This window comes from Miniopterus natalensis, chromosome 10 (assembly GCF_054644295.1).
Source record: "Miniopterus natalensis isolate mMinNat1 chromosome 10, mMinNat1.hap1, whole genome shotgun sequence".
NCBI lineage: Eukaryota > Metazoa > Chordata > Mammalia > Chiroptera > Miniopteridae > Miniopterus > Miniopterus natalensis.
The window spans coordinates 18,973,858-18,993,539 of NC_142090.1; the positions used below are offsets into that span (position 1 = coordinate 18,973,858).

Below are 19,682 nucleotides of genomic sequence, written 5' to 3' on the forward strand. Positions count from 1 at the left end.
ATAGATAGATGATAGATAGATAGATAGATAGATGATAGATAGATGATAGATAGATGATAGATATAGATAGATAGATGATAGATAGATGATAGATAGATAGATAGATATAGATAGATAGATGATAGATAGATAGATGATAGATAGATAGATGATAGATAGATAGATAGATAGATGATAGATAGATAGATAGATAGAGATAGATAGATAGATGATAGATAGATAGATAGATAGATAGATAGATAGATAGATAGATAGATAGATAGATAGATAGATAGATATAGATAGATAGATAGATGATAGATACTTGGATGCTTAAAGTAAAAATGTTAGCGAGATGAGGAGGATCCCTTAGAATTGAAGAGAAGGAGAAACAATGTTAAAATATATGACATGAATTTGGTGATGGTTCATTAGGTACAGGCTCAGCCAAAAGAGTCAGATCATTGCCTTTAAGGTTTGTTACACCCAATTGCCAGGAATTTATTAGACTTTGAACTGTTGCCCAGTGGGTTGATTTGGGGCTTCTACCACCCATAAGGCAACTCCATAGTTTCTCTGTGAACGTCTCTATCTTTAAATATTTATAAAATCACTTCCAGCAATTAATGAGATTTTGAAGTCCATTGACTGAAGCCCTGCTGAAAAGCAGAAGAAAATTCATTTTGAATGCAGGTGCCACAGGTGAGGGAATAGATAACAAAAGCAGAGAAAGGCAATTTTAAGCAGGAACGTAGCTTTCTAACTGGTCAGACTGTGTGCAAAGCAGCCGGATAGAACCTGGCTGACTGTAGCAGAAAGTGAGATGAAACCATCCAGCACAAGGCAGAAATACTCAGGAATAAATAATGAATTTGTTTCTTCTCACATAGCACAAACCTGCCATGGGTGACAGGTCAAAGACTCGGTTACCTTAGTTACTAAAGCGTTGAAAACATAACAGGTTGGATATCAGAGTTTCAGGATTCTGTGTGCAGGTAGCTGGTTGAAGGAAAATCCCGAGCTTCCTCCTTTGTATATAATCTCCCTCCTCACTCTCCCCTAGAGTCTTCAATGACTCAGGCCATGCCCTGCGTCAGTAGACCCTGGATGTACGCAGATGACCCTTTGGAGAATGAAGAGGGAGCTGTAATAGGGCTCAGGAAACATGTCATGTTAATATGCTCCTTTGTGCCAGAGCCTCCCTGGCTAAACCCGAGATCATTTAAATCTACTCAGTGCATCTGATGGCTTCAGGTTCAAATGTCCATGGGGCTTGGAGGCAGAGGAAGTGACAGGCTATCAGGGCATGTAATCGAAAAGATGCTCCCTTTCCTCCAAGTATTAATATTTTGGAGTGATGGGGCATAAGGTGGGGCATAAAAAAAAAAAAAAAGATTGGAAGAAAGAAGTTTACATTAATACATCCCCTGCCACCGTCTGCATCTTTCAATGGACTGATGCTGGCTGTAGGGAGTTGCTATAACCCCTCCCACATTCTGGTGAGCTGTAATTTGAGAGAGAGCCAGTGTGTTACTCCTGGACTGTAGCTCAGACAGTGAAAATGGCCTTGACATCAGCAAATAGTTGGCTTTGGGGCATAATTTTATTCTGCTTACATTGAAGTAAGATCACAAAAGCCTTTTCCTTGACATCATGTGGCTAGATCATGGCTCTTAGCTATTCAGTAAACAAAACTGTCTGCTTTGGATACAAGCTCCTACGCCCCTCTTGGTCCTGTATACCTGGAAGAATGCTTTGTTAGCATTCAGAGTTGTAGGGCAAATAGTCTTTGTGGTGCTACTACAATTTTGTGCCTTTGAGACATTTTATGAAGATTGTCATTCCACCCTATAGCCCTTCTATGAGAAAAGTATTACTTCTCTCATTTCATAGGGAAGAAATACAGGGTCAGAGAGGAAAATAAAATCACACAGCTGTCCAGTTGCCAGGGAAGTTTTATTAGAGTTTGGATTGTCACCTGGTGGGTCGACGTTAGGTTTTCACCACCCACAAGGCAACTCCAGAGTTTCTCTGTAAACCTCTTTCTCTTTAAAATAAACAACCATACACACACACATACACACAAACAACAAACTATTAGTGTTGCTGTTTCTCTCTTACATGGCTCAAATAATTAGAATTTTCTATAGATATACAAAGATCCATGAGTTTTTTAATAATTAAGTGCTCACTTTTAATCTTTTAATATAATCTCCCCATTTCTTCATAATTATGGGAGATAGTCAGAATCTTATAAGCCGTGATATTAAACTTAGTTCCCCTAGAATGGGAGTAGGTGGCATTTTTATTTCTTTGCTTGTTTTGTTGTTGCTTTCATTGGGGTTATGATATATATGACTTTTTCATTTTATTAAGTATCCAAAGATGAAGTTCAAAAGCTCAGTCTACTTACAGAGCAAGTCCTCTAACAAATGTTAGGCCACTGTAAGATTTTGGATTTTAAGGTATGATTTTGTATAGGTGTTTTTCCTGAATTAAATTCACATTAAAATGTTTCAGAAACTGTTTTAAAAGAGCACACGAGTAAGATCAGCATTTTGGTGTAATTTGACAGCGGAGTGTCTAATGAAGAGCTTGGAACACTAAGCACAGTACTGTTTAATCTTAACGTCTGTTTATTATATCTTCCATTGAGTTGGTTTGCTGAAAAGATAGACTGCAGTAATATATTTAATGTGAAACTAGCAGTCCAGAATTTTTTTCATGCCTGATATTTAGCAAGATTACATTTACTATATATTACAAAAATGAGTCTAAATCATTTCTGAATTGAATAATAGAAAATTATTTATATTTAAGGTAGCAGAGAAAATTTACAAGGTTTTTCAAGATACAAAGGCATTTATATATTACTTGAGCTAGTACTGTACATCTTAGGAAGACCAGCAGATTAAGACATATCGATGTAATCCAGCTAGTCAGAGTGGTGTTCCTGTCATTTCAAGGCCATTTGGCCTCTGGAGGTCTTTTTGAATGTTTGCTGTTTGTTTGTGTAAGCTAAATTGACTCGCAGCATCTTACTAGGACAAAACTGATGGTTACCAACCTGAGTGGCTTTGGAATATTTACCAGTGTGATTTGCATTTGGCTATAGCCTTTCCTTACCTTTGTTTCCTTTGCCTGCAGCACATTTTCTACATAGCAATGTTACCTGGAGAGTAACTAGGGATTCAGAGAGGATTAATCAACATGAGAAGTTTATGAGTAGTCCTATAAGTTGCTTAAAAGTAGGTGGCAAAGCTTAGGGAGATTTATGAGGTTTAAAGGCACATATCCAGTTTATCAGAACCTTCTAATTTTTTTTTTTCTTTTTTTGAATGGGACACTTGGTTTATTTCTGATGCAGTGACTCCAGGACAGTGGCTGATTTAAGCTGAGGGGTGAGGTGGGGGTGAGGCAGGGCTAGAATTCCACTTTCAAGGGGGGACACCTCATCCTGAATGGACACAGTGCTGTTACTGCCCAGCACCCTGACCCCCAGAACTTGGTGCTGAGCACACATCTCCTCAAACCACTGTGCATGGCCATTGAGTTGAAGGTGGGGATCAGAGTCACTGGAGGTCAGGTCTCACTGCTGCTTTGCGGCCAGCAGTGCGTCCAGGACTGCCACATTCCACCTTCCTTGTGCTGGCCCTGGCCTTGGATGAGAACTCCTCATTGACCAGGCAGGCACTGCCTTCTTGGGCAGGTAGGCCAGATCAAGGCAGGCAGGGCAACCAGGGGAGGCCTCCAACCCTCTTGGCTGGCTGCAGGCTGACGTGGATGGGTCCGAGGACTTTCTGGACAGGGGTGCTCCACCTCCCTTGTCCCTGGGCTTGCTCTGCGCGCTGAGTGGCCCACTGGCCCAGTCCCCCCAAGGCAGCCCCGTGGCCTTGGCTGCGATCACTGGAGTGGGCTTGGGGGTGGGGCGAGCCAGGGACTTCCAGGTATGGCCTGTTGGGGGGAGGGTGGCAGGGAGCTGTGGGGGGCAGCAGCTCAGGGTCTACCGGGCAGGGTGGGCAGTGGAGAAGGAACCTTGAGGGAGTCGGGCAGCCCCCCATGTGCTCATCTGAGTCTGTAGTGCCAAAGGCGCAGGCGGGGTGTCTGAGTCAGACAGTGTGGGCAGGGACTCGCTGATGGACTTGGGCAGCATCTCCTCAGCCCCCAAGTTACCTGCCCTCTCCTGGGACCCGGTGCTGCTGTCACCGGAGCTGCTGGGAAGGCCCCACGCCACGGCCTTGCAGTGCTCAAACTCACAGGCTGCACTAGTCACAGGTCCAAGTTATGCGGGAGGCCAAGGATCGCAGGAGTGGCGTGAAGTGGGAGGCTCAACCCTGCCTCACTCATGGGGACAGGGGGCAGTGACAATACCTGCTCAGAGGAGATGGACAGGGACTGGTCCTCCTCTGTGCAGTGTGGGAGCCCACCTCCGCGGGCAGGGAAGGTTGGTCACCGTGGGGGAGGCCATCTGGCCTTGATCCTTTCAAATTTAACATGGGGTTTCATTTATTGGCAGGTAGCATGAGAGGTCATGATGTATAGTAATTTATCTCTTTGCTGACAGATGTATTAGAATCATGTCTCTATTGAGGCAGGTATGCATGGGCCTAACATGCATGAGCTCAACTGAGAACCTGGATTCACGTGTACTTGAAATGTCATCAACCATGTGTCATAGCCATTACTAATGTTCATTTGACAGAGTGGAATATTATGGGAAGCATATTCTGTACAATTGTGTAGATAAAATCTTGTATAAGTCATATCTTCTTGAAGATATTCATATACCAAACAGTGAGAAGTTTCTGAGTTATTATTGTGTCTAGAATCTTGTGTAGTTTCTTAGAGGTATATAAGAAAAAATATAGGTTATAGGCTCCCAAGAAGTTTATACCTAGTTGTACATTTCATATAATTTATTACAAGGTTTGTATAAGTGATTATAATCACATAGTTACACATTAGTAAGTGCTCCATGGTTTTCATTTTTCAATGTATTAGTGCTTAGCAGTAAAATAAACAAACATTATAATTAAAATAAGACTTCCTAGAGGAAGAGAACTTTGAAACAAACCAAATTTCCTATCCCCTTGTTGGAGGATATTCCCATACTCACAATGAGGCCTCATGCAAAAAGACAGGTTTAGTGGGAGATGAGCTGAACAGTAAACTCAGTAACCTGAGTGCTGTGATTTCACAGACAGGGACAGTCTCCTTACTAATGTCTGTGTTTTCGTGGTTTGGATAGTTCTTTGCCTCAAGACTTTGCTATCTGCTAAGAGAAACTGTCTTCCTTAGGAAAAGGCAGTCCTGAGGCTGATTCAGGTATTTACCTTTGAAGTTGAATGTTATTTATTTAGAGTATTAATACAGTTTATTCCTTTATTTCCCATCTCCTTTTATCCCCTCTATGCCCTCTTCCACCTCCATCCACCCCCTTGAAGTTGAATGTTTTTAGATCCTTTATTAAAAGGGACACAATTAGTTTGGGTCCTAGGATTACCAGATACAATCTGACAACTTTACATTTTTGGAAGTATTAGTAGAGTGAACAGACATTAATGAGGATCATAGATATGTTGTCCGTTTGTTTTAAGGAATTGGACTTCATAAAAATACAACCATACCCCCATTTGCAAATGAGGATAGAGAAATGCTTGACTATAATTCAGGGAAATTTCAACAGGTATCTTCTCACTCAACTTTAGCAGAGAAGCTGGAATAATTTCAGAAAACGATTATGCTACTTGCTTTATCTTAGATCGGGTTTACCAACACTAATTTTTTTTTTCCTCCCTCAGATGTACATCCAAACAACAACACTTACTGTCTCCATGAGTTTAAGTGCTTCGGTGTCTCTGGGCATGCTCTATATGCCCAAGGTTTATATTATAATTTTTCATCCAGAGCAGAACGTTCAAAAGCACAAAAGGAGCTTCAAGGCTGTGGTGACAGCTGCCACCATGCAAAGCAAACTGATCCAAAAAGGAAATGACAGACCAAATGGCGAGGTGAAAAGTGAACTTTGTGAGAGTCTTGAAACCAACAGTAAGTCATCCGTAGACTTTCCGATGGTCAAGAGCGGGAGCACTTCCTAATAGATGTACGTTGAACATTCTTCTACTGGTCTTGGGGACTGTGCTACGTGGTTCCAGCGGCATGATGACATTTGCACACCATGAGACCATCATGGCTGTTAGAACCATTTGTTAGAACCAAATGACCTCAAGGTACATGGCTCTTTGGTAGAGCACAATCATGCACACACAATCTCTTACAAAGTGTGACACTCAGGTCTCTCTTTTGAGGCTACAGAGCTTAAAGCTTGGAACTGTCTTCCAAATATAAAATTATATTTTATTCATTAGGAACAATTTTTTAATCTTTGTTAGTTCATTATTGGTTGTTCTTTATAAAATTAATAGTTACTTAATATTTATGGACCATACTATCAAAGATCTTACACAAATAAATGTTATTTGGATATTTAGGGAAATGAGAAAACTGGTTAACCGACATGTGAGGTTGTTATAGTTAATACTTGTTTCCCCCAAGTAGTCCCCTTCATTGGCTTCCTTTGATCTTCCTTCTCAAATATCTTAAGATAATTAGAGCACTTATCTGAAAACCTCATTACCCTGAACATAGAATCTTCTACAACCCACCACTCCCCTTTTCCCTTCCCTGCCTGCCTCCTTCTTCTCTACAGTCCACCCCTGAAGAAGCACCTGATAATGATACACTGGTACCAAGGTAATCCAGGGGAGTTTAACTGCAGTTCATCTTGGTGTCTATGGAAGACTAGTAAATAGATTGAAGATTTATATTGTAAAAATACCAGAAAGCTGAGTATAGTTAGAACACACAAACAAAAATAACCAACCTCACAGTACTAGTTCTATAAATGGATCAAAAAGAAATAAAAGCTAAGGTACTTGCATTAAAGTGGCTTCCTGTCTTTTAGGAAAACAACATAAGTATTTAGTAATTAAGGCTAAAATCCTGTGCAAGAAAACATCTTCCTCTCAAGTTCCTCCAGCAGGCTGTACCCCCCCCCCATTCTCTGTAGTTTTGACATGAAATACAGGGACTATTAACAGTTGATTTTATCTGACTTAATTATTATAACAACTCCTAGTCTTCACTTGATTTATAAACTTTCTCTTACATCAAGATTTCCAGGTGAACATTGTCTACTCTAAATGCCCCATATGCAGAAATATCTTTAGAAGTATTAATTAAACTTATTGGTTTCAATTACTATCAGACCTCTTGGAATTGTTGACCAGATCTAGTGAAGATTACCTTCACTAATACCAAATTTAGTCACTTGTAGAGTAAGAAGTTTTTTAGTAAATCTATAAACACTCCCCACATAGTCACCTTTCTGCAAACAGGAAACCTTGAGAACTTCAAGAGAAGGCACGGTAAGGATGGGCTATGGTAAAAAACTATTATAATCATGTCTGATTACAGGTAAGCAATTTACTAATAATAGGTCTATTTGGGCTCTTAGCAAAAGGTGTGCTATAGCTACTCTCAAAGTCATCAGAGTAGAATGCTTGTGATTTGAGGGCAGATTTTATCTGTGCTTTCTGCCTTGAAAGCATCAGGGCAGGAAGTTAAAGCCTACTGTCAGATGCCAGGAAGCTGCTGTGAGCCAATGATACACTTTGAATACTGGCGTTTCTCAGTGTGATCCACCAGAGGCTAGAGTTGTGTTTGGTTTTTAGCTTTAATCCAGAAAGCTTTATATAATATGGTTGCAAATCAGAACAACCAAAGATACAACGAAATAAATACCAGTGATCCCAGACTCATCTCTGGACTGTGATGAGAAAAAAATTCATCAACTTTTCCCACCCTTTTAAAAAATAAATAGGTTCCCTGAAGAAGACAATTTTGAACATTGTTAAAGACTAATCCCATAGTATAGAAATAAGTCTCATGCATTTTCTATTTCCCTTCTGTTATTTTATGTTGATGATGAAGTGAAAATTATATGGCATGTGTGCATTTCCATGTTTTCTCTGAAGTAAGAATGAAAAATTATAACTGTGGGGCCTGTGTGGAAGGTAAGCTCATTATATTCTGGAGGAGTCAGTGCTCAGTTTTGGAATATAAAAAAAGGTAAAAAGGTGAATCAAGATCAAGTCAGTTACTACCTAAATGAAGGTTAAATTATACTTTGGAGAGTTTAGTGTAGTCATATTCTACAGGAGTAGTTTGAATTTGAATACATTGTGCCCAAATAGAGTGATTATAGTTTGCACATTAGGGAGAGACAGTGCATGAAATCTTCACACATCCTTGCACAGTCCTATTCCAGGTAACCATTGTCAACCCTTGTTCATTTACAGCACTAGACCTGTAGACCCTTGTATCCCTGATATCTTTGCTACAGGTACCAGTAGTTTTAAGGGAGTCAAATGTCATATAAAATAACAAACTCTCTAAAAGCTTCAATAACTTGAAGAATGTAAATGCAATATATGCCTTCTAAAAGTGTGTCTTATGTCTTTAGAAGTGTAATTGAATATTGGAAATGCTTTTGCCACTTAACTACCTGTAAGTAGTACCAGGCCTCCTCAGTTTTAAAACACCTCCTGTTGAAATGGGTGGAGGCTATTCTCCATAAACCCAGGGCTGATTAGTGCACTGGAACAGTATCCCTGTTGCTTTCTGCTACTAGATTTTTGATAAATCACCATTACTGCAGTGGACAGTGACATACATGACAGTGTTTTGTAGACTATGAATCACCACATAAAGGTAAATGTATTATTGTTGCCAGGAAAATATAGATTGGTCTGTGGTTAACAGAAAAGACATAAAATTCAAAAACTATTGTTTTAGCAACCCCCTTTTTTTCTTTTTATAAATATGTTGAGGATTTTGATGATTATAACTATGGTTGTATTGTTGGGTGTTTTTTTTTCTGACAAATTAACTATGTATTTATGATATACATGCAACCTTTTTCCTTCTTGGCCATGGAGCAGCTCCACTAGTCCATTATATTTAGCAAATTCATCTTGATGACTTGCTAATGCCAGTAATTCTGGTCATATATTTAAGGTTTTAAAGCTTCAAAAGCTATGCAGAAAAAAAATAGAGGTAATGTGAAGCTGGAAGGAAGACCAGCTTACTGTAATTAATATTAATTACTCAATTTGCAGAACACTACATTTCTAACAAAAACAGGTTGTGTTGTTTCATAAAAGCGTGGGAAGGGAATTAGAGCAAAGTTGATATATATGAATTGTACCAAATGTACCCAGTTAACAAATGCTGTAACATGGTATTCCTTAAGCTATGTTCATGAGTAACTCATGAAACAGCTACTGCTGGAGGTAGATCTGCTCATGAGCACAGTGTGGTGTGCACAGGAAATTCATTGTTGCTGTGTTCTAAAACTAATTTTCACATAAGCATATTCATTACCACTGTAAAAAACCTATTAGCTCATCTATACATCTTTGATTCATTTCACTCTGTAATACTTCTGGGATAAAGATCCTTGCAAAGTATCTGCCATTCACAAGATTTGTGCCTCTCATTGTTTTCATGTTGATTAAGTCATCGGTTTCCAGTGACTTGCACTTCCTTTTCTAAGCATTAGAAAAATTAAGACCACTTTCCCTTTGTAAATTATAACCTCAATTCTCAATAGAATTGCACCGTCTTTTCCTCTAGAGATCACTTCTAGGGGTTCAAAAAACAAAGTACGGATCTTTAACTAGCTATGACCTTAAAATTGGAATGATCCTTAAAGATGATCTGATCCAAATCATTTTTTGTTGAATTAACATCTGAATATCATCTTCTTCAAGACCTTTTTGGCTATTGTTCTTGTATTGCAACCATAATTTTTCTTTCTGGCTACCCACAAATTTGATAAATATTTCCCACATTTTTAGTTACTATTGAATACATTGACAACCTTTTTAAGGGTCATTTTTCTAACTCTTATGACAATTTTTCTTTATCTTGTCTAAGAAGATTTATGAAAGTCCTTCAAAAACATAGTTGAAGTACAGATTTTATTTTCTTTGAAGAAAGTTAGAGCATATGAAAGCATTATACAAATTAGAAATAAAAAATAAAATAATAAAGTAAATGAGCAGAAAAAGCATTATGTTTCACTTCACACCAAACCAAATGTAACAGACATCCTATCTTTTGGAAGGAGTAAGTAGAAGAGTAGGATTCCGAATTAACTCACTCAGACAGCAGCTGGTCCTCCACAAACTTATTTTGCTTCCATACTCACAAAAACCCAATGTTTTAGATTTTTGACCAGTGATGAAACTGAGGACCAGTGAACTTTTTTTCACTCATTTTGTAGGAAACAATATAATTTAAAACCAGGTCTAAAATCTACTTCCTTTCCACTGTGCCACAAAAATAACCTAGAAGTGTGAGCAATGTAGATAAACAGATATGTCACCTATTTTTGGCAGGAAGCTCAAAATATTCAGTGATATTAAACATAGCAAAAACATCTCCAATTATCAGTTGTTTGGGCTATCTGTGCTAATCTTAATGATGATGAGCTTTGTATGATCTCAGTCTCTGGTAAGAGCTTGTCTGGTCAATCACCAGTGGTGATGTTTACTAAAATGGAATGAGTCTGATTGCCAATTATTTCAGAGGAAGAGCTTTATAATTTCTTTATTCAGTGTCCAAAAACTAAATTATTTCTTTCTTTTTCTTTAAATATATATATTTTTTATTTTTCAGTTGCAGTTGACATATATTATATTAGTTTCAGGTGTACTGCCCAGTGATTAGACATTACATAACTTACTAAGTGATCACCCCAATAAATCTAGTACCCATCTGATACTGTACATAGTTATTACAATTTCATGGACTATATTCCCTACGCTGCGCTTTACATCCCTGTGACTATTCTGTAACCACCACTCTGTACTTCTCAATCCCTTCACCCTCTTCTCCCATCCACCCAAACCCCCTTCCATCTGGCAACAGTCAAAATGTTCTCTGTATCTATGAGTCTGTTTCTGTTCTGCATGTTTATTTTGCTGTTTAGATTTCACATATAAGTGAAATCGTATGGCACTGTCCTCCTCTGTCTGACTTATTTCACCCAGCACAATATCCTATAGGTTCATCCATGTTATTGCAGATGGCAAGTTACATTCTTTTTTATGGCTGAGTCATATATCTATATCTGTATCTATACATATATATAAAATCACCTCTTCTTTATCTATGCATTTATTGATGGACACTTAGGTTGCTTCTCTATCTTTGCTATTATAAATAATGCTGCAATGAACGTATAGATGTGTATGTCTTTTCCATTTCAAATAAATACGCAGAAGTAGAATTGCTGGGTCTTTCTTTGTCTCTTGTTACATAGCATTTGTTTTAAAGTCTTTTTTGTTTGGTATAAGCACTGCTGCTCCAGCTTTTTCTTTTTCATTTCAACTTTTATGAAATATCTTTTCCATCCCTTTACTTTCAGTCTGTGTATGTCCTTTGATCTGAAGTGAGTCTCTTGTAGACAGTATATGTAAGGAAGAGTCATGTTTTGTTATCTACTTAGCCTCCATATAAAACTAAATTATTCTTTAAATATCTGTTTCATCCTGAATTGGATTTATGTAGTGAAATGCCTACATAGTTTGCATTTTTTCCATATGTTTTTTCTTCAGATTATTCATTCCATAATTCCTCAAAAAAATAGCACATCGCATTTGAATTTTAGAACAGAGATTTATTTATTCCATCATATCTTTCAAAAACCCAAAGGAATTATTTGGATTTAGATTTAGATTTTCATGGAAATTCAAGCATGAGAATAAATTTGATTTAGAATATTTTCTTATTCATATCTTTGTAATAATCTTACAATAATGAGTTTTACTTTAGAGTAAGTTGGTACTAGAACAATTAAATATTCATTTCCTTTTTGAGTCTACTTATTTTTTAAACATCTCCATTTGTATTCTTTGGACTAAAGAAGATCATAAATATGTATTAGCAATACGCTTTACTTCAATATTGACAAACATTGTATGTATTTGATATTTTACTATATTTCCTTTTAGAGTCTAAAAGTACTATTTTTAAATAAAAGATATGTTCATTTTCAAGGTACAGCTAATTATAATTAGTAACATTTTTTTGGTCATCAAAGCAGACTCAGAATTTAACTGAGGTTGTAATAAATTTTTCTTTTGTATTTTGAAGGATAGATAATTTATCTGTTATTTTATTTTTTTTATATTGCAAATCTTTAATAAAAATACACATTTAAATTAAATTTTACCTGTTTATTAAAAATTAGAACTGTTGCATTTTAATTTTCTGCTAAATACCTATACTATAAGTGAAGCTAGTTGTTTTACAGATTAAAATTGCTGCAGCATTTTTATCCTTACTATCATTGAATTTCTACTGCAGGGTTTAAAAATAATAAGTAACATAGTAAAAAGGGAATATTATGAAAATAGTTATGGAATTTGAATTTTAAAATTATTTTTTCAAAAAATGTATTATTATATACTATTAATTTATCCTAATTTTATCTTAACAGCTTCCTCTACCAAGACGACATATATCAGCTACAGCAATCATTCAATCTGAAACAGGGAAATGACACAATATGAAGAAATCTGGTACGTGATCTCAAACAATGAACATGACACCTCCAAGACTCACTCCTGGAGATCTCTGTAGATTACAATCAATCAAATCAAATCAATAGGCAATCTCATGAGGAACAAAAGTAGCCATGAGCCAAAAGTATCAATAACAAAGAGTGAAGAAACCCGTTTTAGACAACGCAACCAATGAGCGTCAAGCTAAAGTAATGCTTACTCATGAGCAGTTAAAAAATAAATCACAAAAGGAAAACTAATGTTAGCTTGTGAAACAAAAATGCTGTTGAAATAAACCATGTCTGATGTTACTCTTGTAAGTACTTTTCTGTGATTGTGAGAACTCCTGTTCCTGTCCCACATTGTTCAACTTGTATAAGACAATGAATCTGTTTCTTGTAACGGCTGACCGGATTGAAGCCCTGGGTTGTGCTAAAAATAAATGCAATGGTTGACGCATGCAATTTTTTATACAAATAATTTATTTCTAATAATAAAGGAATGTTTCGCAAATGTTGAGAGTTGTTTCGTTTCAGTTTTAAAGCCAGGGAAAACTCTTTCCAGGTGGCACTTCTGCTGTTACTTAACTCCTGCTCTAAAAGCCCGAGGAAATACAATTTCCGTGAAGAATGTGATTTTGTACATTTGTGTGTATATGAAGAAGACTGTCTTTTATTCCTACATGAAAGAGAATTGCTTGTGTAAGATTCTGTGGATATTTTGAGATTTATATAGTCGTTTTTCACAGTAATTACTTCTTTTATGAAGAACCAAGCGGTAGCTTGAGGTGAATTGCTTCACGTATCACAATTAACAAATTATGAGTTAAACTTTACTTGGGAGAATATAACGTGAAAATCACCATCTTAAAGTTTATCAGAATGTCACTGAAATTTCTCATTTTCTATGTCAGAACTTTTGCCTAATGAAGTACTCCACTGTGTGTATTATTAACCTTTTCTCACCTGGGCCTGAAATCAGTGAAGTAATGGGCCTTACCCAGCACATTCCTCAAAGCACAGAATTAGCATATTTATTCCCTTGGCAGCACTAAAGGAACCACAGTTCAGATAATATGTCAATGCTTTCTTATTTTCCAAATGAAAACATTCATTGGTTCATAGAACAGCATCATTAAAGAGAGAGAGTGAGTAAGGGGAGCTTGTGTCATGCTAATAAACCATGCTAGGATGGATAAAGGAGCCTGTTAAAGGCTTTCAAATCTGTTCCCATTTCCATCATGGGCTCCTCTATTCTGCACAACCCCAGAAATCCATCAAGTCAATGGGTCTCGACAATCATTTTGTTAGTAAATGTTCTCTCTGCTGAGTTAGGTTGGATGGCTCATTGCACTCCTTATAGATATAAAGAGCTATAAGTGCTCTGTAGCTTCAACCCAAGTATCGACAGTCACTTTATTTAATAGAGAGAGTTGAAGTACCATAGTGCATGCTCCTTCAACATACAGTGACATTTCCTAGATACCTACACAGACAGAAAGCTGCAGACAGAAGGAAATGTGTACTTATTCGCCTTTGGTTGAGTTTCTCCTAACAGTATTTGTTGTTTGTAGATAATATTTAAATCAAAGAATAAGGGCATTATTTTTAAATTTTCAGATAATCTAAAATACTGATAAATATAATTTTATAATCAGGATCCTAAACTCACCTCTAGGTGTGCATTTTTAGATAAGACCTAGTTTAAAACAAAATAAACTCATAACTGCATATTTAGTATATTTCATTTGCCACATAGCTCAGAACAAATAGCCATGCCAAGAAGTAATTGTTACTGAATTTTAAATTTTATTTTTTAAGTTGACAGTTTTCTTTTCATTGTATATTATTAGTGGTGGTTTTTAAGATTTTTTACTTAAATTTAGTAAGTATCCATGTTTGGTTGAGAAAAATGCTTGAATTTTACAAGCTTTGCTTATCTTTCAGAGACCAAAATTCAAGTATATTTTCATGTTTTCATTTACTAATTGACTCTAGTCAGGGTAAGGAGATGTAACACGGTGATTATGAGAACAAAGTTGGCTCTCAGACCAAAGGTGGGTTTTTATTATTATTACTTTTTTCTTTTAAGGTGTTAGAAAAAAATAAAATATTGAGCATAATTTGTGACATTTCAAAATTGTTCTTCCTCTTAAAACTTACCAATGGGTTGTTTTCCCTAAGTACTTTTATAAATAATTGATACTTGTTTCATGTTCTGCAAAATCTTATTTCACTTATAATAGAGTTGAATAATAGTTCTAGTGGATTTACATACCATCCTTCATAACATTATATCAGCGGGAAACTTTCTCCTTGATGAGACTACAGTCCTCCCCAGGTAGTGGGAAGATAATTTCCCTCAGCCTCTTACAGTAGGAGCTGGAGAATGCTGACCTCCACTGTGGTTATTTTCTCAGGGATTTTGCTGAAGACTCCAGAGGTGGTCATATAGGCTGGAACAATGTGGGGAGGCATCCTGTAAGAAGAATTTAGCATGTGCTAGTAGTGATTCTTAAGTCCTGTGCTTTAAAATGAATTGCCTGTGTACTGTAGATAAGCAAATAAAAATTGCATGCAAAATATAGTATTATATTCTTTAGAATACACCTTGTGTTTTATTCTGGCCAAGAAATGTCATATCTAATCTCAGCATGCCAGAGGAAATGCTAAAAATGTAGCCCAAGGTAATATTCAGCAAATGTCACTAGTATAAGATGAGCGATATATTAGTGTGACCTTGGGCCAAATCTGACCTCAATTTTTAAAAGTTTTTAGTTTATACTAGTTAATATTTAAAGGTGTCTAAATCAATGATGGTGGATCTGTCACAAACCAATTTTCTTCTTAAGAAAATATACTCAGAAATTTAAACTTGAAGGATGACCCATTGGAATACGGACAGGAACTGAATGGCTAACTTAATTTTTAGTATTTATCAAAAATTTACAAAACAATGTGGCATGTCAGATAAACAGGATTTTGCATTTTTAATTTGAATTAAATACCATATTACAGGAACTCTCACTAGGAACAGAAATTTGTCTCATTTATATTTTCTTTCCTTTTAACTCTATTTTATGTATTATTTACCAATGACAGTATAGAAGAATATTAACAATTTTCTAAGTTATATTAGCCAACACTGATATTTATTCAGTAGAAAGTGGAAAAAATGGTCTTCTTAAACTCTATTATGCAACCTTACCAATTTTTCTCATTTCATTTATTTAATTTCTTTTAATGTCAGCATTTCCATCCATCTTTTAGAATAAAATAGCTAAAAATAACAGTGAGGTTGCATGAAAGGATAATTGAGAAATAATAACAAATTGTAGAATACTATAATCATATATAATAATCTTTAAAAATAATTCACTTTGCTTTTATTATGGTTTCCCTTTGATGAAGATATGATTAATGAGAAAAATTTGACCACAACTAGAAGAAAAGGTTTCCTGAAGAAGAAATTATGTCTGTGAATGTTCAGACCCTTGCAGACTGTCACCCTTGGAAAGTGTCATATTATAGGCATAGTAGCAAAAAGCAGAACAATATTGTTTTCAAAAACTGTGACTGTTCTATTTCAGTTTTTTCTTTTTCTCTTTCTTTTTTTGTAGCATAACCTTTAATGATGTTATTGCTTTTGGGTGCCATTATTTCATCATTTAATTTAACCCTTTACTAGGCAGAATATTTTTCTCTATGTTGAACTCAGAGCGATAAGTTTAGAGAAGAAATTTGACCTATTAAGTACACTTTTCTAATTGCTTACTGCTTAATTAAGTAGCTTTGGGAAAAATAAATAGGACAGATAACTTTTTACAAAGTCAAGATAGCCAGTGTGGATTGGGACCTATGAACATACGAGAATTGGCCATATAATGACTTGGATGTATGGGCGATGTGGATACAGAAAACAGAAAAGACAAATGATCAGATTAATGTTTCAGTTTTTGAAATAAGCAAAGGAGATAATTTACCAATGAAGTAATCCTATTAGGGAAGTTTACTGGAATATACAATGGTGTTTGAATGCTAATAATAATTACTAGAATGTTAAAGTATAATTTTGAAAGATAAAAATATAATTCTCATACAGAGGCAAAATGAACAAGGCAAGGATTTTGTTCAAATCATCAACTAATGAGGGAACCAGTAAGATGTTAAAACTAGAACAAAGCATTTGAGAAGCTAGGAATATATATATGGATCAGAGGGCTCCATATAAAACTAGCTTGGTACCTTACATTATAATAAATGATAAACGTTGAGGCCATTCCATTGGACAGACATTATTTGAATCTACTAGATAAAAATCAACTCAACACATTACTCCTTGCACCTACAGAGCTATAAAGTAGCCATGCTGATAGAAATTCAAAGGCAGCACCGTACTGAAAGAATAGCTATTAATATATCTTGCCTATTTCCGAGTTTTGAATAATTTTTCTGAGGAGTGATAATTCGTTGTTTTACTTCCCCTAATTTCGAGCATTAGGTCATCAGTATGTTTAATTATTCTTTTTTGTCTTTACTCTTTACTGTATCTCCAGTTCAGAGGCTGAACTGAATAAATGATATGGAGAATAAATGGGTAGCTACCTTCAGCTAAGGGTTCCCTATCTGGCAGCTCCACAAATAATCTGTGAAAATGTAACTTCTCCCGCCCCACCTCACCCCCAGGTACTGTCCTCTCTAGTGGGTATTTTTTCTCCCCCTCCCTTTTTTTTATAATTTATCTTTATTGATTTCAGAGAGAGGAAAGGAGAGGGAGAGGGAGAGAGGAACATCAGTGATGAGAGAGGCATTGATGGGCCGCCTCCTGCATGCCCTCTGGTGGGGATGGAGTCTGCAGCCCGGGCCTGTGCCCTGACTGGGGATCGAACCCCGATCACCTGGACCTTAGGTGAATGCTCAACTGCTGAGCCCCGCCCCACCTGGCTCTTTCATTTCGTAGTAGGAAAAATTAGCTTTTTCAGAATATCCCTGAAGATGACCAACCATGGATAATTTACCCTATGTCCATGAATATCTTCTGTTTGTCACTGGCTATTAAACCTGTCCCATCCCAACAGAGCCTTTTCTCCAATCCTGCCACTGGCATCTTCCAGGAGAAGGAAGAATGAAATCTTAATCAAAGGGCAGGATGGAGAGGGGACAGGTATGATGAATGGAGCTCTGCTTTTCCACAAATATCCTAGAATTTAAGAATGCCATTTACCCCTTACTTCCCTCTGGCACTCCAGACTCTGCCAGCAGGTTAATGGTGAGTGTAGGGCTAGGGGACTCCTTCCATATGGAGCCCATTTTCTGAATAGAGTACTGGAAGTATTGCAGCTCAATGGTCCCTTTTGAGAATCTTTATGAATCTAGAAACAGGAAAAGGTGGTAGCCTGTACAAGGCAAAATTATAAAATACATGAAATATGGCTTATTGATTTTTCTTTTATTTTTTTCATATGTTCTCAAATTTCTTTATACCTCTTGATGGTGTCGCCCACCCAGGTGACCAATATCCTCAGGATACATTCTAGCTACTCAGAGACCCACTTTTTCCATTGTCCATTTTGGGACTCACTCATACTTTCCTGTTCACCAACGCCTCAATTCCCAATTGCTTTTCTGTGTCAAAGTTGTCCTTACCCCCAACATACGCAGATATTAAAGAGGCATATCAAAGATCCCTAGGGAAGCTACTGCAGATGGGTTTTAAGCAATAAACCATGTAATTAAGATACTTTAACCATTAATTTCATTTAGAAACTATTTATGAGGATCTGCTATGGAGTTGTTAAAAATGCTGAGACTATAACAGTGAATTAAAAAAACAACCAAAAAACCCTAGCTGTTATGTTATTTATATTTCTGTAGGGGAGATAAATATTAAGTAAGATAAATATAGGGTATGATAATAAATGTTGAAAAGAGAATAAATAAATCAGAGAAAGTGGATAGGAAATGGTTGAGAAGTAGCATTTGTAAGGAGAGTGCAGGGTTCAAATTTTAGGGAGAGTGGTTCGGGAAGATGACATTTGATTAAAGGCCTAAAGAAAATAAAAGATTGTTCTATGTAGTGTCCTGGGGAAAAGAATTCTAGGAAAAGGGGCTAGCAAGGATGACATGAGTGCTGAGGCAAGAGCATGTCTAGACCAGGGTAAGCTGAAAAGTGTGAGGTGGGGTAGAATGCAAGATCTCAGGGGGCCTTGTAGATCATTGAAAGAACTGTAAATTTTGCCCTGAGTGATGGAAGACTCTTACAGGATTTTGAGCAATGGAGTCCCATAGTGCCTCTTAAATTTAACTGAGTCTTTCTGAGTGCTGTAATTAGACGAGCTTAGCCTCAAGGAGTCAATGGCACCAGCACAGACACCAGTTATATGGCTCTTGGATGTTCCAGAGTAGAGGTGATCAGGAATTGGGCTCAGTAAAGTAGTGGAGGTGATAAAAAGTGGTTGAAAGCTATGCACATTTTGACAGAATATCCTGCTAATTTGCTGATAGATTATATGGTCACTGAGAGAGAGGGATGATTCCAGGGCTTTTGTCCTGAGTAACTGAAAAGAAAGGCTGGTGGTTATTTACTGAGATGGGGGGGAGAGAGAACGCATTGAGGAAAACCTAATTCATACTAATGTATGAATGTCCAATATCTCTTCCCACTCAGGCTCATTAACTTGCGTTTTTAAAGATGCATGGATCATTAATTGGAATAACCATAAATCTTGAGATGAGTTTGGGGACAGGAAATACTATGAGAATGAGCATTTGTTTCTTTTGAGATATTTTCAGCAGGGTCTCAGATTATCTCCAAAAGTCACCAAACCCTTTTCTCCTCTCAGCTTCTTCCAGGCTCAATCCTGAGCTGATTTTTTTTCTTCCTAGTTATATCTACAGCACTTATCTATCTCCTGATCCCTATCTCAGTGATGCTGTGGGTATTTTTAAATCTGTTTGATTATTGCCCTGGCTGGTTAGAGCATCCACCCTCAGATGGAAGGGTCATGGGTTCAATTCCTGTTCAGGGGCACATACCCCTATTGCAGGCTGGATCCCTGGCCCAGGTCAGGAT

The 19,682-nt window shown here is 36.8% G+C and overlaps 1 protein-coding gene across 2 annotated transcripts in view; it reads left to right on the plus strand.

Annotated features, from left to right (window-relative positions):
• The window catches only part of GRM8 (glutamate metabotropic receptor 8), a 689,326-nt gene extending 676,198 nt beyond the window's left edge, over positions 1 to 13,128 (plus strand). Inside the window, exons 10-11 of one of the 2 annotated variants that reach the window (XM_087821041.1) lie at positions 5,781 to 6,027; positions 12,548 to 13,128. In XM_087821041.1, the coding sequence (XP_087677167.1) occupies positions 5,781 to 6,027; positions 12,548 to 12,597 (297 nt within the window). In that variant the 3' untranslated portion in view covers positions 12,598 to 13,128. Of the gene's footprint in view, positions 1 to 5,780; positions 6,083 to 12,547 lie in introns of both variants that reach the window. The other variant, XM_087821040.1, reaches the window with a different exon arrangement.
• The last annotated feature ends 6,554 nt before the right edge of the window (positions 13,129 to 19,682 follow it).